The sequence below is a fragment of the Terrapene carolina genome, unplaced genomic scaffold (assembly GCF_002925995.2).
Source record: "Terrapene carolina triunguis isolate 2854851 unplaced genomic scaffold, T_m_triunguis-2.0 Scaffold733, whole genome shotgun sequence".
Taxonomy (NCBI): domain Eukaryota; kingdom Metazoa; phylum Chordata; order Testudines; family Emydidae; genus Terrapene; species Terrapene triunguis.
Window position 1 is genome coordinate 149,873 of NW_020665084.1, and position 13,051 is coordinate 162,923.

A 13,051-nucleotide genomic window follows, 5' to 3' on the forward strand; every position below is an offset into this window, starting at 1 on the left:
CAGAGCTTCTTTTTCTGTCCTCGGTAAGTTTAACGTTTATACTAAGAATAAAGGTCTTGATTCTCCCCTGGCCTTAACCTTGTGCTGTCACTGACACCAGTGCAAAACGAGTGTAGAATGGGTGTACAATATTGTCATTCTGAATTGTTAGCATTTCACATCCGCTTTGCAAAGCTGTGCATAACTATAAGAGCTGGTCCAAATTTTTCCAACAAAATATTTTTTCCATTGGAAGATGCTGATTCAACTAAATTAAAACATTCTGCAGGACCATATAATTTTGACGAAAAAAATGTCAAAACATTTCGTTTCAATAAAGATCAGCCTTATCGAAATGAAAGGAATGTTTTGATAAGGTTGAAATAAAATGTCATTTAGATTTTTCTGAAGCAAAACTTTGGAGTTTCATTTTGTGGGAAATCTTGAAATTTCATTTTTTCATTCCAATTTGGAATGAAAAGAAAATTGGTATTTCAGAATTTCCCATTGAATGGGAATTCCAGGATCTGAGCAGCTCCAATAACTATACAAGGTGCAAAGCAGTGGAAATACTGAACCATGGGAACTGTTGATCTGAAATTAGTGAGCATAATTTTGAACTGAGTCTGGTTCTTTAAAAAGTATCTTTCTGGCTCAATGTGAGGTGCAGTGCGGCTGGCCCCAGTGACCACACTGGAGAAGTGAATCCTAGCAATGACATATCCACGGGCCAAATGCTGCTCTGAGCTAAGCCCATGCAACTCACTGAAAGTCAGTCACTTTGAAATTGCAGCATGGGCAGAATGTGGCTTCTAGACCACAGCCTGTTTTTTAAAAGGGTAGGAGCTATTTCTCAGCTCCCAACTCAGTACTGATGCTCAGATGTTCTTTACTCTTGATTCCTATTTCCTTAGATCTTCCCTATTTGTCTTATTTGTCTGCAGCTCTATATTCAAAAAAAAAATTAATGGCCTAAGAAACCACCCATGTGGAGAGATGTGGCAATTTCTCTTTCTCCCCCAGGCTTTGGGTTCTGCACTGTAATTTCTCTGTCAGTCACAGTCAGTATCTGTCTGCAAATTCATAATCTGGTAGAATAAAACAGTGTATGCTGTAATGTATTAAATACCAACTCCAAACTCCACTGATTTCCTCTGTCTCCCAATTCTCAGGGGACCTTCTGGGCATGGCCATGAGGAACATGGAGAATCTTCTCCAGATGCCCTATGGCTGTGGGGAGCAGAACATGGTCCTGTTTGCTCCCAACATCTACGTCCTGGACTATCTGAATAAGACAGAGCAGCTGACTAAAGAGATCGAATCCAAGGGCATTGGATACTTAACGAGCGGTGAGAAGTTTAAGATTCCTCCAACTAATCCTGTGGCCGATTTTGCTGAAATGCCATTCTAGTTCCAGTGTACATGCAATAGTTATTGATGGCTTAGATAGCCCCAGAGGTGTGCATGATGGTACATTACAGGACACAAGCCATTAGAATTCATAGCCAGTGAAATCACTCACTAAAACTGTTTTTATTCTTCAGTCCAAATCTCTTCAGCCTCAATTTATCAGAAAACAAAACAGGTCCATTACTGGGTTAGAAAATATGTTCTCCTTGTTATGGTTCCAGGGTACCAGAAGCAGCTGTCATACAAACACCCGGATGGATCCTACAGTTCGTTTGGGACCAGAGATGTGGAAGGGAGCACCTGGTGAGAGCTGGAAAGCTGTTTAGGGTCCTGGGATAGGAAAGGAAGCTGTTTATGGTGTGGAACGGGAATACCTCAACAATCTGGGAGAGAAGTGCCAGCAGGTGGGCTGCTGACTCAGGGGGGTATGGAGCCTTTCACCTCTATGGCATTGGTTACAGTCCATCCACAGGATGGGGGGAAATGGATGGCCCAGGACTAGGGAATGGGAGATAGAGCCTTTCACCTCTAGGGCATTATTCCAGTACAGGTGGACTGTATTGCTTCAGGGAATAGGGCAATGGCAAAGGGAGCCTTTCACCTCCAGATTTTGGTGTGGAGGGTAGGTGAGGGGAATGACTAGCTTGGTGAAGCTTACACCACTGCAGTGTGAATTGTACCTATTCTGTGCATGGACAGAGAACATCACTCTTTAGGGTTTGTCAGTCAAGTTTGCAGAGCTGCCTGTCAATCATGCAGTTTTCGCTGCTAAGTGTTTGGGGGCATCCCGCCCTTCTGTGTGTGGGGTGTGGCACACTGCCCCAGCAGGAAACATACAAGTGTTCATGCCCTTTCTCTAGGAATTGCTCTGCTGAGGGAGAGTTCTATGGGTCAGGAAAATGAGCCTCAAAACATGGTGCCTCCTCTACTCAAAATTCTCTCAGTTCCACCTGTGTGTCTAGTGTGCAGACTTCTGCAGCTAGCACTGCTTGCCAGGGGATAGTCATGGGGAAAATCATGGAGTGGAGGTTTAAATGAGACCAGATTGGGCTCTGGATTCTGCCTCCTCCAACTACCCCTGTGGAAGGTGGTAGCAGAATAAAGAGATATTCACTGCTCCTCACTCCTGCTGTGTGGTTCCCTTGCAGGCTCTCTGCTTTCGTATACAAGTCTTTTGCTCAAGCCAAACGCTACATCTATATTGATGACAACGTCCAAACTCAAACCCTGATCTGGCTGGCAAGTAAACAGATGCCAGATGGCTGCTTCCAAAATATTGGGAACCATTTCAACAATGCCTTGAAGGTGAGTGATCTTAGCTTTCTCCCAAGCTTCCAGTCCTGCCACAGGGATAGAACTGTCCAACCACTGCCAAATGCTATCCTTATCCCCAAATGTTCAGCCCTGTCATTGGGATAAGATGCCCTCTAGCAGCTGTCCCATGGACAGAATATAATTCCGACTAGTACTGATAATCAATGCAATCGAAACGGGTGTGTTTATAAGCCAAAGGTTCTGGGTTTTATTCTGCAATTCTGCATATATGCATTTATAACTAAGGACTACGGGGCCATATTCTGCTGTATTATACAAGTGCAAGCTCTGAGTAAACCTACTGAAGTCCTTTTGTCTTTATATTGGTGTAACCAGGAGTAGAATTTGACCCCGTGTTTTTTGTAGATTCCTTATAATGTCTAGTCTGGCTGGTAGTTGAGTATTTCACTTGTATACATTTTGGTTTAGCTGGGGCATATTGACCTCCTTTTTCCTTGTGTTCTGCTCAGGATGGAGCAGAAGATGGACTTTCACTCACAGCCTATGTCACTGCAGCATTGCTTGAGGCCGGACTCCCCAACTCGGTATGAATTAAGTGCTACCCTGCCTTATTAGACTGGTCAGTCATATGTCACAAACAGCAAGGAAGTGAGAATCTGTGCCTCATCTCTACCCTTGAGTGAGGTCTTAAATACTGGCTTTTGCACACTGAGTTTCTATATGGCCATATCAAGGGGTCTGTACCCAATTATGTAACAGAATTATTAGGTGTAAATGGCCTCACAAATGCACTGGATACTTAATGCATGATATCAGTTAGTCATGTCTTGTGTCCCTAGTTTAACTGCAGTTATGTATTCACACATAGGTAGAAAATCTTAGCTCTCAACAACAGTCCAGTTGTGTTAGAAAACAGAGTTCCTTAAAGGCAGAATCCAGCTCAATTTTTTTTAGTGTACACTATACAGCTGTTCTAGCTTCTAGCCTTGCAAACTCATTCTAGGACCTTAGCCTCAAGCTGTGTTTTCATTTTTCAACATCATGATTGCAATGGAGAGGAAAATTGTGGTCTGGGTGCTAGCCTGGGACATGGGAGGCCTGAGTTCAATGCCCTGCTCTGCTACAGACTTCCTGCAAATCACTTAATCTCTCTGTCTCTCTTCTAAAATGGGGATGATGATGACATAAAAATGGCCATACTGGGTCAGACCAATGGTTGCTCTAGTGCAGGATCCTGTCTCCCAGCAGTGGCCAGTTCCAGGTACTTCAAAGGGAATGAACAGAACAGGGCTATTTTCAAGTGATCCATCTCCTGACAGCCAGTCCCAGCTTCTGGCAGTCAGAGGTTTAGGGACACTTAGAGCATGGGGTTGCATTCCTGACTATCTTGGCTAATAGCCAATGATGAACCTGTCTTCCATGCACTATCTCATTCTTTTGTGAACCCAGTTATACTTTTGGCCTTCAAAACATCCCCTGGATATGAATTCCACAGGTTGACTGTGTATTGTGTGACGAAATACTTCCTTTTGTTTGTTTTAAACCTGCTACCTATTAATTTTATTGGGTGACCCCTAATTATTGTGTTACGTGAAGGGGTAAATAACACTTCCTTATTCACTTTCTCCACACCAGTCATGATTTTATGGACATCTATCATACCCCCCCCCCCCCCTTAGTTGTCTGTTTTCCAAGCTGAACAGTCCTTTTAATCTATCCTCATATGGAAGCTGTTCCACACCACTAATCATTTTTGTTGCCTTTGTCTGTACTTTTTTCCATTTCTCATATATATTTTTTGTGATGGGGCAACCAGAACTGAAGGCAGTATTCAAGACGTGGGCATACCATGGCTTTATATACTGGCATTAAGATATTTTCAGTCTTATTAACTATCCCTTTCCTAATGGTTCTGAATGTTCTGTTGGCTTTTTTAACTGCCACTTCACATTGAGCAGATGTTTTCAGAGAACTATCCATGATGACTCCAAGATCTCTTTCTTGAGTGGTAATAGCTAATTTAGACTCCATCATTTTGTATTTATAGTTGGGATTATGTTTTCCAATGTGCAGTACTTTGCATTTGTAAACACTGAATTTCATCTGTCATTTTTTTGCTCACTCATCTACCCCTTTTTTTAGATAATTTATGAATATGTTGAATAGGACTGGTCTCAGTACAGACCTCTGGGGGACACCACTATTTACCTTTCTCCATTCTGAAAACTATGTATTACTACCCTTTGTTTCCTATCTTTTAGCCAGTTACTGATCCATGAAAGGGCCTTCCTTTTCTCATAGGGATGTTGTAAGGATAAATACATTAAAGATTGTGAGGCACTCAGATACAATGGTGGTAGGGACCAGATAGGGACCCAAGAAAGACAGTAATAAAACATTCTCCAGGATCAAGTTGCTTCTTTAGTTACACCTGTGCAATCCCGTTATCACCATATTAACACTCACCAGATGTATCTGTAACTGTGCAGGTGGAAGATAGTTAACAAGTCCCTTGTTGATGTATGAGCCAGAATAGAGTCCAGCTCATTCATCCAGAGTTGGAATAATTCTGCAAGTCTGACAGAAGTGAAAATTTATTTTTGTCACTAAAGTCAGCAAATAAATAATAATAATAATAATAAAAAATAATGCCTATCTCTAGTATCACCCTTTTCATCAGCTGATCTCAAACTATTTTACAAAAAGGGCACTATCACCCTCCTCCTTCTACAGATGTGAAAACGGAGGCACAGAAAAACAAAGTGACTTAGTCATCAAGCTGGCAAGAGGCAGAGCTGGGAATAAAACCCAGGTCCCCCTAGGCCTAGTCCAGCATGTGTGTTGGTAAGAAGGTGCCATTTCTTCTTGGTCACTTTTCAGAAAAGACGTCCTCTTTAAGAGATCTTCCTCCACTCTGCAGCCCCTTTGGAAGTGAACATGCCATATGCTCAGCATGAGATTCCAGTGATGGATGATTAAAGAACAGTTGAAATCTTTAAGGATAAGCTGATGCACTAAACTGAATACCAAACAAACATAACACATTTTTATTGATAGCACACAGTGGTCCAGAATGGTCTGTCCTGCTTGGACGCTGCATCTGTCAGGAATGTGGACAATGTTTATTACCAAGCTCTCCTGGCTTACGCTTATGGCTTAGCTGGTAACAAGGAAAAATGGAGATTCTTCTTGAAGGAGCTGGACAAATCGGCTACAAAAGTTGGTGAGTGTCATTTGAGTTTTCCCATGAGATAGCCATTGAGAGCAGTTTGAGAGCGGAATAGCCGGTGGTATGAAAAACGTCAGTCTTTGATGTCCGGCCCCTGCTACCTTCCCATTCCACAGCAACCTGGGTTGGACTTATCTCCAAAGTGGAATATGAATTCTGTGAATATCTCTTTACTTTGTGGCCTATGCAGAAGGGGAAACTGAGGCCTGATGTTCTTGCAACTTCGTTTTCTTTTCTTTGTATAGACCCCTGTTTGCACTCCTCCCCTTCTACCACTCCCTCTCTCTGGAAATAGATCCTGGGTCTCTTGCAGTTCAGAATTCTAGCTACTGGGAAATGAGGTTGCCCTCTACAACCTCCCAGACCTGCTAGCCCTGCGTGACAGAGGGATGGGAGCAAGGGATCAGCACTGGGAATCAAGCTGTATCCTCCATGTGGCAGCATTACACATTAACCACTAAGTTACTGATCAAGCTCCTCATAATCTCCTTTCTGTTCTCAGGTGGCTCAGTGCACTGGGAGCGGAAAGAGAAGCCCTTGGCAGAAAAATTCCCCTCCTTCAACTCCCGTGCTGCCTCTGCTGAGATTGAGATGACCTGCTATGTGATACTGGCGCTGCTCCAGAGACCCTCCCTGACTCAAGAGGAGTTATCATACGTAGCTCAGATCGTGCAGTGGGTTGCTAAACAGCAGAATCCATATGGAGGCTTCTCCTCCACACAGGTGAATATTGCTTCTGTTCAAAGGAATAGACCCTGAAAATAGTCAAGCTCTCAAGCTGGATCGCCTTGCCCCTCCACTGCTGGGAGGGTGTTCCTAGAGCGGACCCAGGGATTCTGAAACTTCCTTCTCCCATTGTTCCAAAATAGCCCAAATCTGGTGCAAAAGCCATTTATCTGACAGGGGTTTTGGAGCAGGTAGAGAGTATGGTCCTGGAAGCGGGGGAGTGGGATGCTTTTTAGGAAATGATTCACCACCTGGCTGAGCTAATTTGTTCCATTGTCTTTAATGCTACTGGGTGTCTTGTGCTCCTGTAACATTAATTGTCAGGGCACAGAGAGCTCTGCTATAGATGTCTTGGTAACCACTATTTACATCTAAGGAAATGATGATTTGCCTGAGTTCTCACAAGTCAGTGGCAATCAGCAATAGAATGCAGGTGTCCTAATTCAGTTCAAGCCACAAAACCACCTTGTCTCCCACTGCACTCCTTCCATTATATCCCAGAACAGGAGGTGACAGGCTCTCTGGGGAGTATAGGAGCTGTACCAATCTTATGCATTATAACCCAGTGGAGACTCTTTCTAATAAGGGGTTATGTTGTACTTTACAGGACACTGTTGTCGCTCTCCAAGCACTAGCCCAATATGGGTATCTCACCTTCTCAAAGGATGGTAAAAACACCGTTGAGATCAGCTCCAAGGAACTTCTGAAGAAGGTTTTCCAGGTGGATAACAGGAACCGCTTACTGCTGCAGCAAGTGTCCCTGCCCAGTCTCCCAGGGAATTACAGCGTGGAAGTAAAAGGCAATGGCTGTGTCTATCTGCAGGTAAACAAGACTTCCAGCCCTTTCAGCTGATAACTCAGGAGATCTCCTCTCCTTTCCCTTCAGCAGGACTGCAGCATTACAGCAGGTGATGCAGGGGCTGCTTTGCTACATGACAGTTTTTATCTCTTCTAGACAACCCTGAGATACAACATCTACCTTCCTCAAAAGGCCTCTGGGTTCTCTCTCTCCGTGGAGACAGTGAATGGCTCCTGTGTAGGCAGCTTCCTGCCAAAGTTTGACCTTGTCCTCTCAGCCAGGTAACCCCTTCCCACTGCCCTGGCTCCCTGGATGCCACATAGGGTAATGTGTCGGGGGAGGGATTTAAAAAGAGCACACTGTAGCATACCATTGTGTAGCTGCAGTAAGGCATGCAGGACCTTCTGCTGAATGACACTGACTCCTATTGCTAACCTTTCCATCCACTGATATAAGTGAATGGGCAAGAAGGGCCCTACAGTTCAGTGAGATTTCATAGGCAATTTGTGCGTGTCATTGTGTTTCCTCCCCAAACACAATCCAGACTGACTCAGTCTCTCTCATTTCAGTTATACTGGGAAGCGCAGTACCTCCAACATGGCCATTATTGATGTCAAGATGCTCTCAGGCTTCGTCCCTGTCAGATCATCCCTGCAGAAGGTACAGGAAGGGAATGTTGTCAGTAAGCCACCCAAAGGGCAGTGGGGGTTAGAGGATATTACACCAGGGACTGGTTAAGAAGAGGAGCTGAGTAGCAAACTGGTGTCCTGAGCCATGTGGAGAATTCAGTTAAACCACTTGGGCCAGGGATCTAGCCACATCCCCCGTGCTTTAGCTGCTCATTTGATGAAGTGAGATTTACACAGTAACTACTCCTGGAGAGGTTAAATGTGCTTGGCCTTTGCCACTGTGCCTCATTATCCATGTAATGTATGTGGTTCCCCATGTCTACCTGGACACCTTGCCATGTTATGTTGCCAATATATGTGTAGCACAGTTTAACAAACATGGAAGAATTTATATTTCCCTTTCCCCCCTCTGTCTTGTACTATCTAACCCCCCAGGTTATGATTCATAGATTACAGGATCAGAAGGGACCACTGTGATCATCTAGTCTGACCTCCTGCATAACACAGGCCAGAGAATTTCACCTAGTATTCCTGTATCAAGGCCATATCTTGTAGTTAAGCTAAAGCTTATTTCTTAGAAAAACACCCAATCTCATGCTAAAGACTTCACGTGATGGAGGATGCAACACATGCCTTGGTAAATTGTCCCAGTGGTTAATATCCCTCACTGTTAAAAATGTGCACCCTATTGGTAGCCTGGATTTATCTAGTTTCAGCTTCCAGCCAAGGACTCTAAGGCAGTGTTTCTCACCTTTTCTGATACCAGGGAGTGGGTTGCTGCCTTCCTAAACTGTCTCAGGGAAATCTCAGGGATCACTTACCCTGGTCCTTGAGAAACACTGCTCTAAGGCATTTTACACAAAGACATCAAGTAGGATGGGATTTACACCTGAATGAATCCAGTAATAGGCTCAAATCCCCAGATCAAACACTCTCGAATCTGGGCTGGGAGTGGGCTTTCAATCTCAGGCCCATCTCCAGATGGGCATCTTTCAACAGCAGCTGTGGCTGGCATGTACCACAGAAATATTTTGTGAATGTCAAACTATGCAACTTAACTGCTAGGGAAGTGAAAAGAGGAGGTGGGATGTGATAGAAAGCATTTCTTCTCAGAGCCTGTTCATTCCCTGTCTGCTTTTCTCTGTGTATGTGTGTGCATTTAGACCACATTTATCACCCTGGGATTGGGTTTATCCTTTCGGTCTGGAGCTGTATGAAATCCAGAACTTGTCTTTGGCAGTACTTTGCGTGGAATTTTTTTTGCACTCTCCACATTTTCCATTTGGTAGCAGTTAAAACAAAATTGTTATTTTTTTAGCATTTTTTTTTTGCCTATTTTTTTTTTTTGGCCTATTTTCATAGTGGAACTATTTTGCTCAAACAACTACCTTGGGTTAAAGACATTGCACTTTTCACTAGAAAATCGGTCAGATTGAGTTGAAAAAATGGTAACATGCAAAAATTTCCATTAAAATGGGTCCAATTTTGAATTCATAATAACATTTTAAAAAGAAAAGTTGAATGTTGAGAAGTCCTGTGTTTCATTATAGTGATTATTTAATACTCAGGACTTCTGCAATAAATTCCACTTTTTGTATTACCAATCGTGACCACTAGACGTCACTGTGGCACCACAGACATGCTGTTTGTGTAGGTTTGGGGATGTCTCTTGTGTTTAAAGTTGGTATCATTTGTCTTGTTTAAAGCTTCAGGATGATCGTAAGGTGATGCAGGTGGATACCAAGCACAACCATGTCTTCTTCTACTTGGCAAATGTAAGTTTGGGGAAGAATGTGCCTTATTTTTTTAGTTTCTGTAAAATTTGGAACTTAAAATGCACTCCTAAATAAATGAAACAACACATCATCAGCCAGCCTGTGTTTATTGTTTTCTGCAGAGAGACTTAAGGTGTCTGTTGCCATCTAATATAATTATGAGAAAAATGATTATGAAAAATTATGACATTTATGAAAATAGTGGAAAATTATGACAAATTATGAAAAATGATTAGGGGGCTGCGGCACATGACTTACGAGGAGAGGCTGAGGGAACTGGGCTTGTTTAGTCTGCAGAAGAGAAGAGTGAGGGGGGGATTTGATAGCAGCCTTCAACTACCTGAAGGGGGGTTCCAAAGAGGATGGAGCTCGGCTGTTCTCAGTGGTGGCAGATGACAGAACAAGAGGGAATGGTCTCAAGTTGTAGTCAGGGAGGTCTAGGTTGGATATTAGGAAAAAGTATTTCACTAGGAGAGTGGTGAAGCACTGGAATGGGTTACCTAAGGAGGTGGTGGAATCTCCATCCTTAGAGGTTTTTAAGGTCCGGCTTGACAAAGCCCTGGCTGGGATGATTTAGTTGGTGTTGGTCCTGCTTTCAGCAGGGGATTGGACTAGATGACCTTCTGAGGTCTCTTCCAACCCTAATATTCTATGACTCTATGATTCTATGATTCTAATTGGTAAGGTGATCTGTTCAGATGACTTAGGGTACGTCTACACTTACTTCCTGGTTCGGCAGCAGGCAATCGATCTTCTGGGATCGATCCCGGAAGTGCTCGCCGTCGACACCGGTACTCCAGCTCGGCGAGAGGAGTACGCGGCATCGACGGGGGAGCCTGCCTGCCGCGTCTGGACCCGCGGTAAGTTCGGACTAAGGGACTTCGAATTCAGCTACGTTATTAACGTAGCTGAATTTGCGTACCTTAGTCCGAAGTGGGGGGTTAGTGTGGACCAGGCCTTAGTCACACTATATAAATCCATTTAGAATAATGGCAATTAAGTTATGCATGTTTTTCTGTTGTCCCTGAGACCTACAAATGAGTACAGTGTAATGCGCAATACAACAGCAATATAGTGCCATTGAAAGGGAGCTCTGTGCATTTATTATTAATCTTTATGGAAGATCCGCACATTTCCACAGCATTTTACACACATAGATAAACCTCCATCCCTGTCCCTAAGAGGTGATGGGCTAAATAAAACACAGCACTTTAAAGCGAGATTTGAAAAATTAGAGAGAGGGCAGCTGGCAGAAACTAGAAACTGTTTATGCGGGGACGTGGAAAGAGAGAGAAGGGCTTAGAAATCTCTGCTCAGAGCAATTCAGTGAAGTAGATATTAAACGAAACAAAGACTTATGCATTTTTTCTGTCCCATTTCCAGGTAACTCGGGAGGAAATCAGTTTCTCTTTCTCGGTTGAGCAAAACCTTCCTGTGTCTGATATCAAACCTGCTTCAGTGCACTTCTATGACTATTATGAAACAGGTAGGCCTCCCTGAACCTGAGAAGAGAGCTAGTGAATCAAGCATTAGCATGACCCAGACTGCTGAATAACTGTAAAATCTGATGCATTTCCCCAGCTGCTCAGATGCAGGCCTCTCTTTCGATTTTTGCATTTGCCTTTTTTTCTCTCTCTGAGCAACTGTGAGTGGAAAGTGAGGCTTCAGTTTTTACTGATTTAATCACCATTTACTGGTTCTACCAATTCTCGGAGGTTATGATACAGCACACTGGGCCCAAGAGGGGTCATTGTGAGTTCTCTCTCTCCCCTTTCTTGTTTAATTTGAATACAAAGAAGGATGAACAGTGGCACTCCCAAGAACTACTTATTACAAGCCACTACAGGGACGTTTGCCCTTTACCTGATTCAATGTGTGGCTTAGCTCTCATGCCACAGATTTGGCATGATGGTAAAAATAAATGACCCAGGGTGAGCATTTCTCTCTTGTCTAGTCTGGCCTGGTTCACCCACCCACCGTATCATTGCCATAATAGCTAGCAGCTAAGTAATCATGGTTGTATCAGAGAGACAATGTGGGTGAAGTAATAGCTTTTATTGAACCAACTTCTGTTGTATCCGTCATCATGGAGTACCAAAACCTATAGTTACCATTACATATTAAGGTCCCATGTTGTTTGCCCAGCTTTGGGATAAACACCGGGAATTGTCTCTGCCCAGATCAGTAGTGATGTCCAGAGGATGGGAGGGTATATTCTGCTTCCTGTGATTGTGCACACTACCATTTGATCAACATAATTAGCATCAGAAATGGCTCTTGTGGTCACGGATAGTCCTCCCTTCTGAACATTGTCAGTGAGGCCAATGGAATGCATTGGGCACTGACTGTGCATTCTAAATCAGCCATGGAAACATGTCCCTAGACAGCTGGGGAGGCCACAACAAGATCCATTGGTTGCTGGTGTATCTGGAATATGTGTTAACCACAGATGTGCATGCACTGGGTTTGGAGCGATTTGTCATTGGAATATGGATGTGTTCTTCCTTTTCTTTTCCAGACGAGTACGCTCTTGCTGAATACAATACACCCTGCAGTCAGGCTTCAAGTGAAAACCTGCTAGGAGTCAGGAAAAGGTAACTGAGAGCAATAGACACTTGATAGGTGCAAATGGGGAAAGAAGAGCATAAGAGAGTGTGGAGAGGAAAATGGAAAGTAGAGAGCTGGATGTGGGATAAATCCACACACACTGCTGTGGATCAGGAAAGCCTCATCTCTGCCAACACTCCCAAAGATCCATCCTGAATTTTACCTTCATTCCCTTGAGATCATTGCCACAGTTGCTGGTCTGTCCTAGCAAAGTTGAGACTGTGTGCTTAGTCCCGGAAACCCTCTCCCACCCAGGTACCCAGGTGCACACTATACGTAGGTGTTTCTTTTAGAAGACTGGATTCCTGGATATCACATTTCTGGCAACAAATTCCTCCCAAAATTATAATTTTTAGAGAGAAAAATAATGTCTGCATGAAAAAAAATAATCCATAGATTTTAATCACTCTCCTTTTTTTTCCTTTTTCACCAGGAGAAATGACAGCTGTGAAAATGTGATTTTAGATCCTCACTGCCCTGAATGATTGAGTTTGGATAGGGCCATTTCAATAAATATCACACTCCTAAGCACAGTGTGTGTGTGGATTGATTAATTTTAATGAGGTGACGCTGACACCCCTTCTCAAATGTTGTTGATTCAGGTAGGGGAGAGTTCTGTTCA

The 13,051-nt window shown here is 43.4% G+C and overlaps 1 protein-coding gene across 1 annotated transcript in view; it reads left to right on the forward strand.

Moving 5' to 3' along the window:
* The window catches only part of LOC112120764 (ovostatin-like), a 50,452-nt gene extending 37,538 nt beyond the window's left edge, over positions 1-12,914 (forward strand). Inside the window, exons 22-35 of the mRNA XM_026660181.1 lie at positions 1-23; positions 1,152-1,328; positions 1,611-1,692; positions 2,538-2,694; positions 3,174-3,248; positions 5,722-5,887; positions 6,396-6,616; positions 7,227-7,442; positions 7,575-7,699; positions 7,988-8,078; positions 9,754-9,822; positions 11,206-11,308; positions 12,341-12,416; positions 12,863-12,914. The exon at positions 1-23 is cut by the window's left edge and continues 28 nt beyond it. Of these exons, the coding sequence (XP_026515966.1) occupies positions 1-23; positions 1,152-1,328; positions 1,611-1,692; positions 2,538-2,694; positions 3,174-3,248; positions 5,722-5,887; positions 6,396-6,616; positions 7,227-7,442; positions 7,575-7,699; positions 7,988-8,078; positions 9,754-9,822; positions 11,206-11,308; positions 12,341-12,416; positions 12,863-12,914 (1,633 nt within the window). The remainder of the gene's footprint in view (positions 24-1,151; positions 1,329-1,610; positions 1,693-2,537; positions 2,695-3,173; positions 3,249-5,721; positions 5,888-6,395; positions 6,617-7,226; positions 7,443-7,574; positions 7,700-7,987; positions 8,079-9,753; positions 9,823-11,205; positions 11,309-12,340; positions 12,417-12,862) is intronic.
* Positions 12,915-13,051: the final 137 nt, after the last annotated feature.